General features: G+C 41.4%; 3 protein-coding genes across 4 annotated transcripts in view; 2 read left to right on the top strand and 1 right to left on the bottom strand.

The window, feature by feature from the left end:
• The window catches only part of VCL (vinculin), a 67,306-nt gene extending 65,835 nt beyond the window's left edge, over positions 1-1,471 (top strand). Inside the window, exon 20 of the mRNA XM_005864656.2 lies at positions 962-1,471. Within this exon, the coding sequence (XP_005864718.1) occupies positions 962-1,108 (147 nt within the window). The 3' untranslated portion in view covers positions 1,109-1,471. The remainder of the gene's footprint in view (positions 1-961) is intronic.
• A 4,736-nt stretch (positions 1,472-6,207) lies between these two features.
• Positions 6,208-21,000, bottom strand: AP3M1 (adaptor-related protein complex 3, mu 1 subunit). Of its 2 annotated transcripts, none has more exons than XM_005864655.2 (9): positions 20,691-21,000; positions 14,876-15,151; positions 14,066-14,237; positions 12,141-12,278; positions 11,114-11,199; positions 10,266-10,399; positions 9,126-9,333; positions 7,510-7,654; positions 6,208-6,941 (listed from the first exon to the last, which is right to left on the bottom strand). In XM_005864655.2, exons 2-9 carry the CDS (start codon positions 15,146-15,148, stop codon positions 6,841-6,843), a joined length of 1,257 nt encoding a protein of 418 aa, XP_005864717.1. In that variant the 5' UTR covers positions 15,149-15,151; positions 20,691-21,000; the 3' UTR covers positions 6,208-6,840. The 2 variants fall into 2 exon arrangements, with proteins under 2 accessions (XP_005864717.1, XP_014393846.1); XM_014538360.1 differs by lacking the exon at positions 20,691-21,000 and adding an exon at positions 19,744-19,890.
• A 152-nt stretch (positions 21,001-21,152) lies between these two features.
• Positions 21,153-21,407, top strand: part of ADK (adenosine kinase) — a 470,150-nt gene continuing 469,895 nt past the window's right edge. Inside the window, exon 1 of the mRNA XM_005864654.2 lies at positions 21,153-21,295. Within this exon, the coding sequence (XP_005864716.1) occupies positions 21,231-21,295 (65 nt within the window). The 5' untranslated portion in view covers positions 21,153-21,230. The remainder of the gene's footprint in view (positions 21,296-21,407) is intronic.

Genomic DNA, 21,407 nt, shown 5'->3' with positions numbered 1-21,407 from the left:
AGTCTCCGACTGCTCTAGGCCTTACTTAGCCTCTTTGTTGACCAAGTGAAAAGATCAACTTTCAAGAATTGTAGCCTATTTTAGTTATGCCTCTCAGAGCCCACGAACTCTCTGATTGCATGCACAAATTTTGCAGATGTGAGCATTTTTCATAAAATTGCAGGTTCTGTGGCTCAAAAACAGTTAAGAATTAAAAAAAAAAAAGAATTAAGGGCTAATGGATTGGTAAGTTCTCTGACTTGCTATGGTAGAGCGCCAGTGTGATTGATCCCAGTCCTGTAAGTTTGTGTATGTAGATGTACTTAACTAGATTTTCATGGATTTGTAGTTGGTTTGTTCATTTAATTATTTTTTTTCATTCATTAATTAAATATTTATGAAATACCTCTATGTGACAGGCACTGTCCTAACACAGAGGTACAAGCGTGAACAAAACTGACAAAAATTTCTGTCCTCATGGAACTTAACTTTTAGATAAAACAGATAAAACAACCTAGGTAAAACGTGTAGTACAGCAGTTAGTGATAATGGGTTCCATGGAGAAAAATGAAGAAAGAATTGGAGGATGAGGACTGTTGGGAGTTGGGAAGGTTATTTAAATTAAGGTGAGCAGGGAAAGCCTCACTAGGGTGACAATTGAGTGGCGTCTGAAGGAGCTGAAAGTGAGCCATGGGAGACCTGGAAGAGCATTTCAGTGGAGGGCACAGCGGGAGCTGGAGGCGGGAGCTTGTTGGAAGGTCAGGAAGGAGTATACACCAGAGACCTTTGGAGGGTATAGTGCACAGTGAGGGGCCAGTTTTGGAGTCTTTTTGGTGATTCGGCTACAGCAACAGTGACGTGACAAGTACGGGGCCTGCCAGGACCAGGTCAGGGAAACGCAGTCCACTCCTGGCTTAGGCCCGTCCTGGAGGCAGGGCGGCTGCGTCCGGCACTGAGTGATGGAGGTCCTCTTCCCCTGCAGGCGACGGAGATGCTGGTTCACAACGCCCAGAACCTCATGCAGTCTGTGAAGGAGACTGTTCGAGAGGCAGAAGCAGCTTCAATCAAAATTCGAACTGATGCTGGATTTACACTGCGCTGGGTTAGAAAGACTCCCTGGTACCAGTAGGCACCCGATTGAACCTGGTGGGCACAGAAACCCCTACTAAACAGTATGAAAATGATCTGAGCTCCAGGAGCCACCCAGAATTGCTGGGGGGCTGAAAGCCACATCCTGGCCTGATATAACAGAAAGGAATGGGGCCTCTTCACATTAGAAAGCATTTATTCTCTTGTCATGGACACTCTGAAATGTGTCTGCATCCTCAAACAGTTATACTCCTGCACATGCTCCCAATAGGCAGACTGGGTTCTAGCCCATGGACTTCACATAAGCTCAGAATCCAAGCGTGAACACTAGCCAGACACCCTACTCTGTCCTTGTTCCCAGGGTACAATGCCCTGTCTGCTTCCTTTCCCTGCTCCCTATTCCCCCCCTGCACATGCTCCCAATAGGCAGACTGGGTTCTAGCCCATGGACTTCACATAAGCTCAGAATCCAAGCGTGAACACTAGCCAGACACCCTACTCTGTCCTTGTTCCCAGGGTACAATCCCCTGCTTCCTTTCCCTGCTCCCTATTCCCCTGCCAGGCTCCCGAGACCCAGGGCCCCGGCAAGTCAGTTAAGAAGGAATCACTATGCCTCCAAAATTTGTTTGGGCTTTCCATGTTGCTGCTGACCTGCTGGTGTTCCCTGGCTGTGCTACCTGGACCCTTCGGAAGTGAGCCTCACTGCTGTAGGGGAAGCTGGCCTCTGGGGGAGCCTCAGTATATGGGTCCTGGATTCACTTCCTACCCCTCCACAATTTACTCCTTCTAGTTTCCCACAGGATAAAATCAAATCTCAGTCTGTCGGGAGGAAATCACAGAATCACGATTGTCTTCTCCATGCTCCTGAGCAATGTCTGTGCCAGGGAAACCCCTCGTCCCTATCCCCCTGCTATGGCCACCCAAGGTAGCCACCCCATGAACACACTGTGTCCTGGTGCTCTCTGCCGCTGGAGGGGCAGAGGTGCCGGGAGTCGCTCTGCCCATCGTCCCAGCAGGGCCACTCCCAGGCGCTTCATGCTTTGTCACTGCCGGCAGAGGTCTGTGCTGAGGCCTTATCATTCATTCTTAACTCGTATTGTTCTGAGCTGAAATGCTGCATTTAATTTTTAACCAAATCATGTCTCCTATCCTTGCTTTTATATTCTTGCCCCAACACCCTGCCTAAACAAGATTTTTAAAGATACATGTTTGTTCTTCTGTAATTTCGAAAAGATCCTTTTTATCCCTTTGAAATTCAGTCCTAAGAATTGGTGCTTGCCCCCCAGGAGTGTTTAATGGACAGGCAGTCCTGTCTGAAGGACACTTCTTACCCAAGGGAGAGTGAGTGGTACTTGCAGACTGGAATTCTGGCGCTGTTGGGGATGAATCAATGGGAAATAATCCTCAGTAATTTCTATCTCCCTCAACCAACTACAACCAAGCCCCTTGCATCCTCTGCCCCTCCCAAGTCCTATTGTTCAAGAGAGTAATGGGTAAAATATTAAATCATCACCGTAAGTTTCCTATTAGCAAATGAGAGAGAAGAGCTTTTCCTCTTTTGCTTTTATCACTGCGGTCTAAGCATCCCCAGCACACGAAAGCGTATTTCTCCCCAAAGCCAGAACTGGGTGAGTAGAGGAGGAAGAACCCTTGCCTGAATCCAACGTGGTAGATCCCAACATGGAATGCGTAAGACCTGGTACTGTACACTCAGGCTTCCTCTATTTCCTATTAACTGATGAAGATTATTTTCAAGGCCCTCAGCATATTTGGATAGTTGCTTACCTGATATAAATGCAATATTAATGCCTTTAAAGTATGAATCTATGCCAAAGATCACCTTTTGTTTTACTAAAGATTACCTAGAGGAAATAAAACACTTCCAGTTCTTCCAGTGTTTTGAGACACTGGTTTACCCTTTATGCTGATGTGCTTTTCTCTAATATCAGTGCTCAAGACACAGTGAAGCAAATTAAAAAAACACACACGAAACAACAACAAAAACCCCCGAATGATTAGACATCACCACTAAAACTACATTTATAAGCTAGGATTTGTTATATGCAAATATTTTCTGCCTTTTCTTTTGTTCTGTTTAAAACAATAAAGTGCATTTGTATAAATAATGCTTTAAATGATATTTTAGCAAGAACTTTTAGGTCAGGTTTCTCATTAGTTTTGAAAAACAACCAGTGGAACTAATCCTCAAGCCTAATGTTGTGCTGTAAGTAGTAGAAACCAGCAGTATGTTTACTTAACAAAGATCTGTGCAATGATGGACACCTTTGGGGATTATATACTAGGAGCAAAAGTGACAGAGGTTAACAAAAGGAGGAAAGCAGCAGGTGATGGGACCGTCCTCTGGTTGAAGTCGTCTGCTTCATTTTAGACGATTCTATCTATCCCTGGAGGCTGTCACCATCCCCTAAGGAGCTGAAGCTGTTACATGTGCAGGTCTGTTTGTCATATTCCTCCTGCTGGAAGCACTGACCAAGAGTAGGAGCAGGTTCTTGGAGGAGAGCTGGGCCATCACTGTTTTTGCCTGATTTTCTAGGTCTGAAAGGGGTAAATATCATTAAAAGGCTATAGTTAGTGCTGCTTCAGCTTAGAAAAGTTACTGAGTAGGGAGGCAGAGTCTAGCCTGCCTGAGTCCACAGGAAATGTCCAAAGCTACTGAATCAGCTCAGCAGTACCTGAAAACAGTGCTCATGGTCTCATTTTTGCAGTTCACCGTGTTCATTGGTGCTGCCTTCCTGCTGTATTATAGGTTAGTCACTTTCTCAAATCAGAATACCCTGAGGGCAGTGAGACAAATGTCTTCCAAAGGCTCTTCTCTAGTACCACTTCAGGAACAAACCCATCACATGAATTCCTTTTGAGTAAAAGGATGGTGACTCCCTTACACAGAAAACGAGCATCTACTTCATTTGCTCTTAAGATACACTCCTTTAACAATTTAGAAAGCAGAGCCATTCTGGGATTAGCTAGAATTCTGAGCTTGAAAAATAGTCCAATACTACTAAGTATCACTGCATCTTTGTTATTAGTACATAGTGGCAGGGAGAAGCAGCTTTGATCAGTCTGTGGCCAAAGGGGTGATGGGTGATGTGTAGAGAACGTATGCATGACGGTTAACACACCGAAGTTGAGAGAGGAGCACTGGAAGTGCTTTGTAGCCACCTTCACACCGGGTACGACAGAACAAAGTCTCATCAGGCTGTGCTTGCTCTGACACTGCGACCCGCCCCTTTGAGAATGCTCAATCAACAGTCAAGCTAAAAAGTCAATTTGTTGCTTTCATCTTTTTATTGACAGTATAGCCAGAGCTGGAGGAAGGATTTACTGGGTTCCATCAAATCAATAAATACAATAATTTAATTGTAAAAGGAAATAGTCTATTTGGAAGTTTTATCAGAAATTGCTAGAGGCAAGGGACTCTTGGCATACAATCTGCTTGTATATAAGAGGAGACAGCACAGAAAGAAAATCGGACACCGGGTACAGATGGCTGATTAGGGATTCGGCAGAAAGAAAGCAAATGAACTGATTGTTCTTTTGAGGTATGAACTTTGTAAAACACTAAAAATAAAAAGTAGTTGAACTGGGTAGCCAACATTAAGCAAAGGGAATCCATATTTGGCAACATCTTGATTTTAGCTGCCAAGCTGATGATGCTACCTGGGAAATTTTGTTGTTGTTAATCCTCACCTGAGGATATTTTTTCCATTGATTATTAGAGAGAGTAAAAGGGAGGGAGAGAGGTGGAGGGAGAGGGAGGGAGGGAGAAGTGGGGGGAGGGAGAAAGGAGTGGGGGAGAGAAACACTGATTGGTTGCCTCCTGCACGTGCCCTGGTCGGGCAGGGGATTGAACCTGCAACCCTCTGATGCTTGGGCTGACGCTCTAACCAACTGAATAACACCGGCCTGGGCTCTAGAAATTTCAAAGTTGCAAAAAGTGACTTTTCCTGCTAGATGAAAGGTAGGCTGGGTGCCCTAGGCAGGCAAAGGTAAGAATGTTGCTGTATATTGGCCTCCCTGCACCAGCACCAAATACTAGTCCTTGACAGCAGAATGGGATGAGTGTCAGGGCTACCTTTAACATAAAGGAAAGGGAGGTATAAGCTGAGAAGAATGGAAAGAATGGAGTCATAAGAAGAAATCTAATAGCATAGGTAAGGACAAGGAGGAAAATATGAAGAACAAGCACTTATATCTTAACTTTTAGCCTTTCTCCATTCTTCATGTCTAATGAGGCAAAATAACTGGGCAAGGACTACTAAGCCAGTGAAGTTGAGTGGAATACAACTGTAGACTGGCAGCCGACCACGATGACCAAACGGTTTAAATGTTACTGAGGATTTTATTTCTGCCTCACTATGTTCTTCTACATGATTTGTCAGTACAGCAGAGACATGTAAGTACTCCAGTGACAATTACAACAATAGTTTCAGTACGGAAGCTATTGATTATAGCTTTGATAAACACACAATATGAAAAGGGAGTTCCCCTTGAAGACAAGGGACACAGGCAAATTCAACCCCTTAAGAACAACACCACAAAGACACAGACAACAGTATGGTTATTTCCAAAGGGAAAGGGGGTGGGGGAAGGAAGAAGAAGGTTTAGAGGCGAATAAATGGTGATGGAAGGAGATGTGACTTGGGGTGATGAACACACAATACAATATACAATATACAGATGATGTAATTATAGAATTGTACACCTGAAACCTATATAAATTTATTAGCCAATGTCACTTCAATAAATTCAATAAAAAAGTAAAAATAACAAAAAAGATGAAAGACCATAGTGAGGCAGGCATATTTTCCTCCTTTTGCTGAACTACAGCATGAGGCCTTTAGGCTAACTATGGTTTAATTGGTGTTGGATAAGCTTTATAAAACATGAAGATGGCAAAGGTTCACTTACATTCTTATTTTACTACTTTAATTTATTTAAAATCTCAAACACTTGTGCTTGCAATAACTTCCTAAAAGCAGTAGTGTTCCCTTATATTACCTTAATAAAGCATTTGCCCCTTTCATACAAATGATTTTTACTGTGCTAACAGCTGAACCAATGGTGCAAAACTGAGATGGTACTTACTGCAGCAAGGTCTCTGTAAATTAAAATCTGCGCTTTACATAGAAATCTTATTTATAAAAAATACAATACCAAGTACAGTGAGAATGGAGCGTGGAGCAGCAGTGCTCCTTGCCAGGGCATGTGGAGGTGGCTTCTGCTACAGTGCTTGCTTAATGGCACAAGTGAAAAGCTGAATAAGGCAAACACTTGAAGAGGCAGTTTTTTTGTAAACTTCTTGGGGTGGAGGGAATTTCCTCTTGGAACAGATGCTGATTTGGGATGGCTAAGATCAGGTGTGATATTTGGCTGCACTTGACACATCACATTACAGATGAAGACAGCTGCTGGCTGAGATCAGTTCACTTGTTTTAGGAGAGAGGTTATCACTGTAGCCTTCTGCCTTTACTGTTACAATGTGCAACCTCCAGCTGGTGCCCCCTATGGAGAAAATCACCCCCAAAATCTTCCTAAGTAAAAGATACAAAACAAGCTAAGTTATTAAAAAATTACCTTAGCTTAAAGCTCCTTAAGAACCCTACATGGAGCACTAAGCAACTCTGTTAGCGGCGTATAGCTCACACAAATGCTTTAACTAGAATAAGTATTCCCACCCACTTGGTACCTCATAGTAACAAACTATAATGACACTGAGAAAACAAACAGATCTCGAAGGATTTTGGCCTCTTCTCATGTCCTCACTTGGAACTTTCCAGCTTTTGTGACGTATTTGACTCCTTTAAATGGCTTATACTTCTCCCCATACATGTCCAAGCGGTTTACTTTTAAGCCTGTGTCAAAAAGAATAGGTAGGGAAAAGAATACATTATTATCCTGGTCACATCAACCGATACAGTATTTGTTTAACAGTGAGCACTACACAGTAAATCTGACATTAACCAGTGTCCCTTATACCACTGGGAACCAATATCCCTTCTACCATATACAAATGAGAGCATTGTGGGGATATTATTCAGTTCAGATTCCCTTGTGGGCAAGGAATGTCTTTTAAGGTTAAGTCTACTTTCTGAATGCAGAACTCCTTTGGTGCTTGAATCAGGGTTGGGGTAAAGGAAAACTGTGTGAAACAGGTGCTCTCTAAAATCACTGTCCCTGAGAGGTTGGCCCCATAGCAATGTGAAAGGCAAACTGGAGCTATTCTTTTTAGAGAGGGAGTGTTACCCTTCTAAGCTCCTAGTAGTTGACCTCAGCAGAACTCAATTATGGCCCCATAGCAATGTGAAAGGCAAACTGGAGCTATTGCTCTTTCTAGAGAGGGAGTGTTACCCTTCTAAACTCCTAGTAGTTGACCTCAGCAGAACTCAATTGCCCTTAAACACAAATCAAATTTATCCTTACCTGAAATAGCAAGCTGCTGGATCTTGAACTGTATGTTGAGGCTTGGATTTTCTTCTGGCTTGGGTGCTCCAGACTGTAAATTTACCAGTCCTTTAAGACTTGGGAGCTTTTGTGGAGTAATTTTCCCCACATCCCATGTTAGTACCTTAAAAAGACATGAAAAACAAACAATCTGAACCATTTAATAAAGACAAATGTTCAAAGACACCATAAACTTTTGTACAAAATGAAGCACAGTGTCTTGGAAACAAGAGACCTGGGACCTTCACTGAGTTCACCACTAATTAGTTCTGTGAGTCTAAATGGAGAGTCAATAGAGAACCAACATTAGTTGAACATTGACTTTTGGATACAGCACTGTGCTTAGCACTACCTTTATGTTATCTTATAGAAGCCTGTGATGTAGATTTTGTCTTTTTACAAATGAGGAAATTAAGGCTCAGAGGTAAAATGATTGCTCAAGGTCACACAGCTAGATAGAGACAAGGCTGGGATTTGAACCTAAGGCTATCTGATTTCAAATGCTCTTTCTACTATGTCACATTCACTGTTTCTGTCTGAGCCTCAAGTTTATTTTTGTGTAAAATGAGAAGACTGACCTAAACTGGTATTTTAAACGTTCAGCTGTGGAACCCTTTGTTCAAATGAAATCTACAGCGTGAAAGCTCAGTAATAGATGAAAAAGAGAAGCTGGTCTGTGAAGGGCCAGGCATCTGAAGCCCCCCTTCACTTCTCAGGCCTGTGTGGTTCTTCAAATCCTTAGGACTGCATTAGATGATCTTTAATATTCTATGATTTTATTTAAAAATATGCCTTTTTGCCTGGCTGGTGTGGCTCAGTTGGTTGAATGTTGCCCCATGCATCAGGTCACCAGTTCAATTCCTGGTCAGGGCACATGCCCAGGTTGTGGGCTTGATCTCGAGTAGAGGGTGTACAGGAGGCAGCCGATTGATGTTTGTTTCTCTCTCATTGATGTTTCTATCTCTCTCTCTGTGAAATCAATAAAAACATATTTTAAAAAAATATGCCTTTCATTTACCAGGCAGTCCAATGACTCTGCTGTTGAAAATAATATTTTTTACCCAACCAGGAAGCTGAGAGAAAAATCATCTTTTGCAGTTTCTCTGAAGACCCTCTGCTAGAGGCACATTTATGTAGGGTGAGGACGCTGTTTTCCTAGCCAACACCCCCTGTGGAAAACTATAAAACAATGCTCTTAAATTAAAAAAAAAAAAGAGAGAAAGATCTAAATGATCAATTTCTACAGTAAATGTAACAATAGCCTATATATCTTCTTATAGCCACACAATGTTTTTCTCTTTTTAAAAAGCTTTTATATCTTCTTCCTCATTAGAGAATGAGTGCCTGGATTATCAATGGATGAGCAAAGGTGTGCACACTCTGAAGGGGGACAGAATGAGTCTGTTCTGTTCTGAGCGGCAGATGTAGTATTTCCTTCATAGCCACTGGCAAAAGTACAGCACAGTATGCTCTCTCTGTTTTGTTAGGAACTTTAGTTTTAACCAAGACTCTAAAACCTTCCCTCTAGCCCCTGCCCCAAATCACAAAATAAAGATTACAGAAACATGCTCACTCTTGATTTGAGGTGGTTATACCTTGGTAACTGGATCAAATGTATAGCTGCCTTGTGTTGGTGTCAGGTTCATATTCAGCACAACTTTTGGCATGTGAACTGTCACTGTGATTCCTTCAATAGTTTTTCCCATATTCTGCTTTGGTCCAATTGTAATATCAAATCTGCCACAAGAACTGTTCTCCTTAAAGCTGATGCTATGTTTCACATACACTGGTATTGCCACTAGACTAAAAAGATAAAGACACAAAAGCACAGACACACATAATTAATGGTATGAGACAGCTCAGGAAGTGACCTTAAAACCTCAGTCCAGGGTATCTACCCTGCCTCTAAGTTCACTATAAGACCTTATACCCCTAGAAGTGCGGATTCTGCATCTGTACTGGGGGTGGGGGTGCAGTGAGTACAGCACATTGTTCTGGTACCACTACACTAGGAATTATACAATTTCTGAGGAGTAAGTATACAAATCAAGATAGAAATCTGAAGCTTAATTATAGTATAAACAATTGGGGCAAATAGCCCTAGTTTAAAGAAATGAATTAAGATCTATAGAAATAATTTACCATTATGCAAACTAATTAAGCAGTTTGTATGTGGTAAGAGCCAAGAAACAATTCAAATCTCTGCTTTTGAGTCCTGTACTGATGCCAGCTAAATAACTTCTGATATTTTCTAGGGACAAACTAGCTACAACCCACAACACTAAATCATTCATTTAAACCCCAGTGCAAAATAATTAATTAATTAATTAATTAATTAAAGAAAATAAACCCCAGTGCATAGAAGAGTGACTTGGAGCCAGTTAGTTGGGGGAATGTCCTGGGAGCTATAGGTAGGTCTGTCTCCTTCTGTCAGCCATGAAGTGTATAGACCATAGTAAAATTATGGCATGGGTTCATGGTTTTGCTCAAGTTATACAGTCCCAAATGCTTGCTCTCAGGTACATATTTTACTAAGGTCTCATTTACTACTAGTCTACTCTTAGATTCAAGGTACACTGATTATTTTAGAAACATATTTTCACCAGTTCTTGGTTCTCCTGGTGAACCATGGCTAAAGGCAGCAACGATGAACTCAAGAATCCAACTATCAAAATGAAAAGTCAGTTCTATTCAGCATATTGAATATGATGGCGGTATCTGGTTGATCAACATACTTTTGTGAGCTGACCCGATATGATATGAGTCGGAAATTTCCATCTGGAGGAATAAATGACAAAACTCTTTCAGATTCCCAACGTTTGAACCGGATGCAGGGGTGGAAGCTGACATCATCTAGCAGCCTGGGGTTCTGCCAGGAAAACAGAACACAACCACCATATTCATAGAGCATAAGGAACATGGCAACTCTATTCAGATATTATGAGAAATTAATATTCTCCCTAAAGATAAAGCAGTCATGTAAGAGTTTGTTATTACGACCACATCATAAGCATAGTTTTACAATGCTCTAAAGTTTGCAAATATTTTATATCATTATTTTACTTGAATCTTAACTATGAAGTAGAAAATCCAAGAGTTTCATTTCCATTTTATAGATGAAAAAACTGAGGTTCAAAGAACTCAAGGTCAGGACAAGTTAGTGGCAGAGACTGAACTGGAACTCAGTTTTCTTGATTGTTCTTAGTGGTGTGTCATGCCGAGTCTAAAATGATGCAAAAGATTAATGCCCTTTCATACCAGCAAAACAAATAATAATCCAATGAAATCAAAGCTGCAGAATTGCAGAAGCCAGCTAGCCATTTAAGTTACTTCTAGCACACCTAGGCAAAGACCTCTCCTCAGCCTTTCCATACAGGCCATGCTCATCACGTAAGCGAGTGTCCTGGTAAGTTGTGCTAGGATAACTTCTGAGATAATCTTTTACAATCTAAGATACAAGACTGTCTCAGTGTTTATCATTTCATTTAGTGCTGCATATGTATTAGGCATGCAAGGAGCTATAGGACAGGCGAACAAAACCTACCATGAAAAAAAGCCCCCCAAAACAAACAAAAAAACCTACCATGAAAGAAAGGGAAAGGTCAGGCATTCCGGATAACTTAATGCAAGCATCAATGACCCCCTGAATTTCTGCAAAGACTGTAGATCCTGAAGAAAGAAAGAAGGTGATAACATCATCGGATCTGTGTTTTTATGAGTTATCACTGTGTTGAACTAATAGAGATACCTCCTGGATGTCAGATATACTGAACCTTTGCACATCTATTACCAAATCAGTGGACAGAGATCCATTATATTCAGCTTCTTCACTGAGTGCCATGGCCCATACCTAACACAGGTTGGAATATGATAATTCTAAGGAAAATCAAACCTGTCTATATCTCTATAGAGTCAAACTTGTAAAACTGCTGGATATGAAGTTAAAATATTTTTCACAGAATTTTAAAATGAGGCAAGTTTCCCATGAAATGGACTAAGCTACCTGTTAACTTTTAAGAAATAGGAGCCATTATTCTGCAATAATACAGCTATTTTCTGTATGATGTAATTTTATAATGAAAAGAGTACTCACTAAAGAAAAGATATTGGTTATAGTTCACAATAACTCAGTTTCACACCAACTAGCTGTGCTACCGTGAGCAGCTTACTCAACCCTTCTGAACTTCAGTTTCCTTACGTATAAAATGTGAGGGTTGGAGATGTTTAAAATGTTTGTGATCTAATACAGCACTGTTGTTTTGTCTGGGATCTTTACTAGGAATACTGCACAAAAAATAGTAGCAAAAGTATGGTGTATGGTAGAAGTACAATAAATGTACTTATTCAAGTACATAATGAATAAATGACAAGAGGAGAGGTGTACAGGGTAATAATCAGCTTAATGTAAGACAACATAAGATCTGATTTACAAAGATTGGCCGATCTCAACTAGTGGTTATGAAAATTATATGTAATCTCTGGGCAAAATAAATTTAAACATTAGTCTTTCCACTGAAACTACACTGCCAAGGGATTTCAATTTTCTCTTCAGCTTATGTCAGCTGAACTGTTTTTTTTTTTCCCAAATAAGACCACATGCACACAATTACCTGATTTATCTATAATTGCATCTATTTCTTCAACGACATCAAAATAGGCTTCATTATTTGTGTACTTTACTCCTGCCCGGCGCCATGGGATGTTGGACAGCTGCCCAGTGGGGAGTGTGTCCCCAACATTACTACTGCCTAGAAACCGGAAAAGAGAAAGCAAAACTAATGCATAAAATGGTCAACAGAAAAGCTATTAACAGGAAAAAAAAAGAATATTTTAGCTGCTTCTTTAATGTTTGGGTTTTTCTTCATTGAAGTTGTGGATGGTTTCTAGAATTGTTGGAGACATATTCATACCAACATGATCAAATTTCTACAAGACAGAAATAGGCCATGTGGTCCTCTATCTGCCAAACCAGGTTAAATTCATTTACTTATCTTTTGCTTCCTGTGTGTTAACAGTAACCTAACCTAATTCCAGTGGCTCAACAACAGACTCTCATCCTGCTGCCACTGATAAAAAAAGAGGATGGTTGTTTCAAAACCTTCTGTCGATAAAATGTCTCCACTGAGAATACAGGGTGATAACTAGGTCCTTTGGTTTTCAGCTTGGATTCTACATGAGATGCTGCCAAGCAGGCCTCAGTGGAGTAACTGCAATGAAGAACATACTCTGGCCTTTTTCCATTTTAAGGTCAGCACACCCTTCTGGCTACAATATGGCTAATGTTCAATATCTGGCTAATTTCCTGGTAAACTGACATAGGTTTGAAAATAAATCTGGTTGTCCTAAACATATATCCTTGAACTTTTAAATAGTTACCAATATGGTTAATTTACATTTCCAATTCAAATGTAGTACATGCTTAACAAGAACAACACCTTCCATTATGACTATATCACCTACAAAGTATGAAACTGCTTTTAAAAATCTTATACTGTTATTTGTGTATTTCAATTTTAATTTTTTTTTCCAGTTCCCTCCCATCCAGAGTATAAGTTTTAGGAAGGAGCACAGACATGCCATCTTCTCTTTCCTTGAATTTCTCCTGACATTCAGCCTTGTACAGAGGATGAATAAGAGCTATGGAATGAGCGGTTTCTTATAGGCCTCTCTCACCCACTTTAGATTAGTGCACTTGGAGAGGCATCTACAATGGTGGACAGTAGAGTTGGAATGGCACATAACATTTCATAGAAATCTTTCTCTAGAAGACTTTAATTTTTTTCAAAAGAATATTGTCATCTGAATGTACCTAATTTCTAGCCCTACTGAAGAATTAAATCAGAATTGGAAATTTATAACACAAGTACAAGGTCCACAATGCATGAGATATCACAAACAGACTTAATTTCTTGTCTTTCTGTCTTAACACATCTTTTTCATGTATAAATGAGCTGCCAAAGGGAGCACTTGCATGTATAAAACAAAGACCTGGAGGAGACAGTATATACTCTGTGGTAGCAAGTCTCACATTTTCTATACTTTATTAATTGTAGGGTAGCAGCATATACTGGTTTTTTAATATTATTTTTATTTTTTTCTGGTTTTATTGAGTTATAATTGACATATAATATTAAGTTTAAGGTATACGATAGAGTGATTTATGTGTATATATTGCAAAATAATTATCATAGTAAGATTCATTAACATCCATCATGACATTTGCTTCTTTAGGATTAACTGATCATTTATTTAGTCTTATTATTTAGTATTACATAATAGTAATATTATTATGGTTTTGTAGAAAAACCTATAATAAAAGAGTAATAACCAAGAAGTTCTTTAGCATTTAAGACCCAGCAAAATAAATCGATTTTTAAACATGAAAGGAAATATACATCCATTTAAAATTCAACACTAACTTTAATTCTGGCCAAATTGGACTATCTTAAGGATCTGCCAGATCATAAGAAATGGTGTTGAGTTGTTTATAAGGTTTTAGTTGCTCAATTCCTAATAAAGTGTATTTTCGCCTCACCTGTAATAGAGTTGACCACAGAACGGAGAATTGTTGGTGGTTTAATCAGTTCTTTCAAAATGTTAGATTCAGTAGCCAGTGGAAATCCATTGTCTAACATTTCTTCCAAGAGCTCATACACTATGACCACATTATCCTTAATTGCAGCCTCTGAACACTCACCAAAGTAGTCCTGATAAAATACCACGGAAGGAATGAAGAAAGGCTTGCTAAATACTTTTTGTTCTGAAGGGTAAACTTACAGTTGCATAATTCAATGAATGTAAAACAAAGGGGGAAAAAACCCTTTGATAGTTCTATATAATATTTTCTTAAATTTCTGGATTGAATTTCTATTACATATTATGCCAGAAAGTACAGTGAAGCATTGAACCAGAATGTGAACTATAAACTCCCCTTGTCCCGATTAGGTACCCCAAAACACACAGATTAAAGTATTTGTCATATTCAGTAAAACGAAAAAAATAAAATGTGAACATCAGATTTCATGACCAATAAAAATCTTGGGACCACTCAGAGAACTGTGTGTGGAAAGCACTATTGTTTCCTGATGACATAATTTATAATACATATAAAAAATAAGGCTTCCATGCCAATGAGAGTTTTCTGTTCTCCTGAAACAGTGAATGGAGCAGCCATGTGTGCTACTGTATACCCTACATAAAAGGGTTTATGCATAGTTGAAGACAGAGAGAGAGGGACAGTAGGACAGACAGCACAACAAAAGCTGGATAGTTAAAAAATATAATAATGTGTCCCCCCCCAACTATCTTGGGTAATTTAAGTTCAAAGATCTAATGAATAACCAACCTGAAAAGTGTCAGCAACTCGATGTAGGAATTCAATTACAAAGAGAGGTGGCACTTCAGTCTGTATGACAGACACAAAGAAGAGCTTATCCCTATAGATACTGATGAGGTAGTGGTGAGGTGTTGAAATGACAGGTGGTACATTTTCAACATCAGCAGCTTTCTCTTGAGCTTCAAAGAAATAATCACAGACAGATTGGCTCACAACACTCTTCCAGTGCTTCTCTAGAAATATGTCACCGGAACAGTTTATGAGAAATAGACTGTGGATCATTTTCTGGGGAAAAAAAGTTTAAATTTAGTATACATCAAAGGTATCTTTATATTATCCTGACACCAAACCCAGAAAAGGCAATACAAGAAACTATAGACCATTTTCATTTAAAAACATGGAAGCAAAACTTCTAAACAAAATACCAGCAACTGAATCCAACATCATAAAAAAATATTATACTGATATACCTTGACCAAGTGCGATTTGTTCCAAGAATGCACAGATGGTTTCAACATATGAAAATCAATTAACACAATACACAGTATCTATACTAATAAAAGGGTAATATGCTATTTAGACCGGATGTCTTTCGGACGTCCTTCTTGACAAAGCCACGGTGGCAGAGACAGAGGCAGAGACGGTTAGGGGTGATCAGGCTGGCAGGGGAGAGCAGTCAGGGGCAATCAGGCTGGCAGGGGAGCAGTTGGGACATCAGGCAGAGGCAGTTAGGGGCGATCAGGTAAGCAGGGGAGCAGTTGGGGTGATCAGGCAGACAAGGAGGTGAGCGGTTAGGAGCCAGCGGTCCCGGATTGCAAGAGGGATGTCCGACTGCCGGTTTAGGAAACAAAACTCCTAAACAAAATACCAGTGGGATTAGGCCTAAATTGGCAGTCAGACATCCCTGAGGGGTCCTGGATTGGAGAGGGTGCAGGCTGGGCTGAGGGCCCCCCCCCACCCCCTGTGCACGAATTTTGTGCACCGGGCCTCTAGTTAGAAACATAAAATACCACCCAATAGGATTTCCTGCAATGATGTATATGTCCTGTATCTGTGCTGTCCAATACAGTACCACTAATCACATGTGACTAATGAACACCTGAAATTTGGCTAATGCAACTGATGTACTGAAGTTTTAATTTTAATTAATTTTAATTATATGTAGTTAGTGGTTACCATATTGGACTGGGCAGCAAATGTGCTGTTTGAACTTATAATTAAGAGAAATAGTTGAAGGGTATGCTTCTTGTATAGTTAGAAGCCAAAGTGTGTTCTAATAAATTATTTAGAGCAGCAATTATATTTAAAGGAGCTGATATATGTTCTCTTCTTCAACCATTTATCTTATAGAAAGAATAGTTCACATGTATCTGTGGTACTCCATTGCTCCAATACACCCTAAAAGACTGCTGTTCTTGAAACAAGCGACTTTGAAGTTTTCTTTATTTTTAGAGGCCAGATTCCTACTCATCGTTTTAAGCTGGTGAAAAATTCTTTCCAGGAAAAGTTTCCACCAAAGTTGCTTTCATTGGCAGTAGTTCAGATCTCAGAAGAACACAGCACGTTAAACTGGCCATCTGGATTTATTGTTATCCTTAGTGCTGAGATGAAAGCATAACACTTCGTAGCTTTCATTAGTGCTTAGCTTAAAAAACCCATCTTAACCTTCTACTATACGAAAAGAGAGCTTATTTCCTGGATCCATATTATGACCAAGGACCTAATGCATATAACAATTAAATAAATATCACTTGCAGCCTGTTTCTTCCGCTACTTACTCTTTTAGTAGCTGCACTTACTTCTTTTATTATTTTTAAAAACCTCCTGGGAAAAGCTACACACACACCACCACCACAACTATCTTTTTGTTCTTAGTGACTTTGAGCCAGAAAACAGAATTCTCCCAGTTATTTTAAAGCCACTTGAGAAACTGTCTTCAGAGGCAGTCCCATCAGAGCTTTGACTACAGCTTAAATACTTCATAAATCCCCTTTACCAAATGTTGGACATACTCATCCTGATGATACATAAGCAGTGCAATTACAATAGTCAAAATATCCTTGGAAGAGAAAAAAGAAAATGTATTCCCTCTATATAGAACAGAATAAAGGCATGGAAGGCAAGAGAGGCATATCCAAGGTGAGAGAATGAGACCAGAAAAGAATCTGGCTCACTGATTCTCAGCCAATATTTTGACCATTTGTACACTCAACAAGTAGTTTTGAATGTTTTCTATATTAAATAATGGGGAGACAGGGGTGAACAAAATACAGGCCCTGAACTTAAGAGTTTAGAGTTCAACAAAGAAGGCAAAAAACTCAATACAGTAAGATGTAAATCCTATTATGACAGGGAAATGCAGTGTACTATAGAAATTTGCAAGGCTTTACGGTGAGAGAGAACACAAGATAAAGAAATCCAGTAAAATTTAGCAACTTTAGAAGGTGAGGGGAATGGTGAGATGAAATACGCAGAGATGGGTTCAGTTTGTTCTCAGGGCAACGTAAAATCATTTTTACCGTTTAATGCAGGGGATTCATACAATCCCATTTACAGTTTTAGGAAGATTGCACAGTGGCAACTGCATAAAAGGGAAACTGGCTATTGTGAGACCAGTTGAGAGATGCGTTATGGCTGTGGCCTGAACCAGAATGTTGACAGTGGGGATGGAGTAAAATGAAAAGATAAGAGAAACATTTTGGTTTGAGCAAAGACTGGGGAGGGAGAAGAGGGGGGTATGAGAGGGAAAATGAGGCATTGAACCCTAGTTCTGTAAGATCAGACCCAATTCTGGTTATATTTGAATCAAACGGACATATGCAAAAGATATATGGGTCTGGTGCTCCCAAGAGAAGCCGAGTTGGAAATAGATTTGTTTAATAATCATTATTTTTGTTAATGGGAATTGTAATTCTAAGGAGAATAAAACTACAAAGAGAGAGTGTGAATTGAAGAGAGTCTGTGAAAGGAACTCCAACATTTGAGTAGCAGCTGGGTCAAGGAAATGTGCCTAAAAAAAGAATATTTGGATGCACTCTCCCTCCTGGGAGTCAGCCGGCCCTTTTTCCTTCCCCTTCTTCTTCCCCCCACAGGCATTCATCTCCTAAACGCTAAGGGTCCCCATGAGACTTGCAACCAGGAGAGCAATGGCCAGTGGCACCTCATCCCAGGCTAACGCCCTAAACCGTCTCCAAGGCCCCCTTCTCTCTGATTTTCCTGTGAGCTGGTATCAGTCCCGCCTTGGCTCACCTCCTTCCCATCTGTTCTAGAGCCAAAGCAGCCCGCCTAGCCTCTCTTGTTGCCTCTTCTATCCTAAGACCCTCCTTGCTTCACTGTCCCATTTTAATAAACATACTCTAAAAAAAAAAAAAAAAGATTTGGCTGAAAAAGGATAAGAAAAAAGCAGAGAAGGTAATGGTTTTTTAGTAACTATAGTGTGTTAGTGTGCTTCCAGAAGAATGGAGTTTTAAACATCGTAAATGGCACAAACAGTTCAAGCTACAAGAACTGAAAGTGTTGATTTAAGTTTCTCAACTTTCTTTTCATTATTACCTGCTAAAGGAGCCTTTTCAGACTCCCCTTCTATCATACCCCTCCCCTAGAAAGTTTCAAACCACAAGTATATACTGTATATTTCTTTATGTACTTTTGAGATATTTGTGCTTTATAAAAAGAATATGATTTTTTCTTGTCCCTACTGAGAATATATAATTTAACACAGAGAGGATGTTGATGATCTTATTAAAAGCAGTTTCAGTGACAGTTTAATGAAAAACTGGAAACCAGTTATACTATAAAGGGCTGAGAAATGAGAAATAAGTAGCAAGAAGTGGGAAAAACAGAGATAAGGAGAGCAGATGATACATTCAAGAACTCTAGTTGTGAAGGAAATGAAAAGACAGGCAAATAAATGGGTGTAGTTCATAAAGTTAAGGAAGAATATTTTTAAATTGGAAAGAAAAGGTGTGAGCAGAGCAGGGAAGGTAGATGATGTAGGGGAGAGAATAACTAAAAAAAGAAAGAAAACCCTGTAAAGGTAGGAGAGGATGGCATTGGTCAACTAGGTGAAAGGATTTGTTTTCCATAAGGAGAAGGGACATTTTTTCCTCTTTAAACAAATGGGAAGAAGGTTTACATATTTGGTTGCAGGAAGACGATGGCTTTTATTTTCTCTGTGTAACAGGAAGGAAGGTAATTTGCAGATGGAGAGAGAATTCCTCTTCTTTACAAATACCATTTCCTACCCACGAATTGAGATACTACTGAGCACCTTACAAGTATCTACTCTGCAGGGAACTCCAATAGTTGAATGCTTCTTAGAAACACTGTAAAAATACCAAGATTCAATATGAAAAGCTAATCTGATTGCAAAGAGAGCTTTCCTACTAAAGATACGTTAAGTTTTGGACAATTCTTCATTCACCTCATTTCTCCACTTTTCCTATGGTTTCAATGGAAAGTGTCCTCCCTTCTTTCCAGAACGAACCCTTCCATTTGTCATTTTGAATCTTTAATGTTATACATTGGTTAACTGGTTTTCTGCACCGAAGATAATGGTGCAGCCGGGTCAAGGAAATGGTGCCTAAAAAAAAGAATATTTGGGCCCTAACCGGTTTGGCTCAGTTGATAGAGCGTCGGCCTGCGGACTGAAGGGTCCCAGGTTCGATTCCGGTCAAGGGCATGTACCTTGGTTGTGGGCACATCCCCAGTAGCGGGTGTGCAGGAGGCAGCTGATCGATGTTTCTAACTCTCTATCCCTCTCCCTTCCTCTCTGTAAAAAAAAAAAAAAAATCAATAAAATATATTTTAAAAAAAAGAATATTTGGACGCATTCCTAAAAACAAACAAACCTCAAGCTTTTCAGGAACCTTGCCCACCTCAATAAGCGTCTGCTCCGTGCTCCAAGGGAAGAAGGATCACGTCCGCACCGGCAGTCTCTCCATTCAGTAGCCGACTCTCTAACTTCCTCATCCTCACATCCAGCCACCCGGTCTCACACTCCCACGGGCTCCTTGAACCCTGGCAGCATCTCCTGTCACTGATAACATTCCCCCAAACAAAACCAATACTTCTTACCCTATTACTATACGAAACTCCACCTGCTTTGTTCTCACCTTGGACGTCTCCTTCCGGCTCACTCCCCATGCTTTCTTCCTGTTATCCTTCTACCATCCCTGCCTAAACCACCGTCGCGAACCCGATACATCCCAAGTTCCACAAAATTCCTCCTCCTCGCGCGAGGGCTCCCGATTTTATCGAGGCACCCCCTTCTTAACCACGTACGCTATCAGCTTCGGCTCCAGATCCAAGCCACATCTACCAAGTGCGAGCAGCCACACTGGCCATCGCTCTCCCGTACTCCTCGCCACCTCCTGCTTAGGTTCCCACCACCTGTCAGTCTTCGGAGCGGCAGCACCCTCCTCACTGTATTCCCCGCACCTGGCTCCTCCAGGCGCCACCCTCTATCCTAACAGGATGTGCGCTCAGGTCCGTCCCGGGTTTGGTTCTCCTAAGCAGAAGCCTGGGCTGAGGTCCAAGTCGTCGGCACTCCAGCTCACGGTGGGTGACAAGACCTTCTTCCCGCGCCGGAGAACGGAGAGGGACCCCAATGAGCCTGAACCGCTCGGGCCTGGAGCCTGCGAACACAGGGCTGTAGGGGCACCGTCCCTTCCGGCCCGGCTGGCAAGAAAGCCCGGAAGGCCAGGAGGGAGATCGCGGCCCCGGCCCGCAGCGCGGGAGACGCGCCCGCAGCCCAGGATAGTCAGCCTACGCCCCCGTTTTCCAGCCGTCCCCAGAACGCAGACTCCCCGCCCCTCACACTCACCCCGACACCTGGGCCTGTCAGTGATTCGGCGCCGGGTCCTCTCCGCTCCGGGACTGAGGCAGCGGAGTAGGCCGTGAGGACCCCGCCGTTGGAGTGCCCAGTAGATTGCCTGACTGACAACTTCAAGGAGACCAACCAGGTCTACAGATTTGGAAAGGTTAAGTAAGCGGGAAGGTGTCGAATGAGAAGAAATACATCTCTTGAGTTTTAGGGTTCAAATATTTTAGATTCCCCGAGAATTCAGAAAAATGAGGGGGTTTCGCGTTCCTGGACTCAGGCGCTCATCCGCAACCTAACACAATCTGCGGGAGGGCGGGTTGGCCCCCTACGAGGAGGGGCGGGACCGGGAAGGGGCGGTACTAGCCAATGGGTGGAGCTGAGGGGTCGAGCCAATGATTGCGGGCGGGAGAGGCGTGAACTGGGAGGAGCCGAGAGGGAGGGGTTTGTAAAAACGGAGGCGGTGTTACGAGGCGGGGGTGGCACTGCAGCGCCGAAGGGGTGGGGCGCACGCTGGATCCTAAGTGGAGTGGGAGCGCGAAGATGGCCACGGCAGAGGAGGAGCCGAAGCCCAAAAAGCTGAAGGTGGAGGCGCCGCGAGCGCTGAGGTGAGCGCTACCTGCGTGGGGTGGAGGGTGGCGGCGCCGGCCTCTAACCCGGGTCTACGTGTGGGTTGCACTGGGTGGTGGCCTGGCTGCCGGCGTGGGGCCAACACGTGGA

Source organism: Myotis brandtii, unplaced genomic scaffold, assembly GCF_000412655.1.
Source record: "Myotis brandtii unplaced genomic scaffold, ASM41265v1 scaffold190, whole genome shotgun sequence".
Lineage (NCBI taxonomy): Eukaryota > Metazoa > Chordata > Mammalia > Chiroptera > Vespertilionidae > Myotis > Myotis brandtii.
This window is presented reverse-complemented; position numbering and strand designations above follow the sequence as displayed.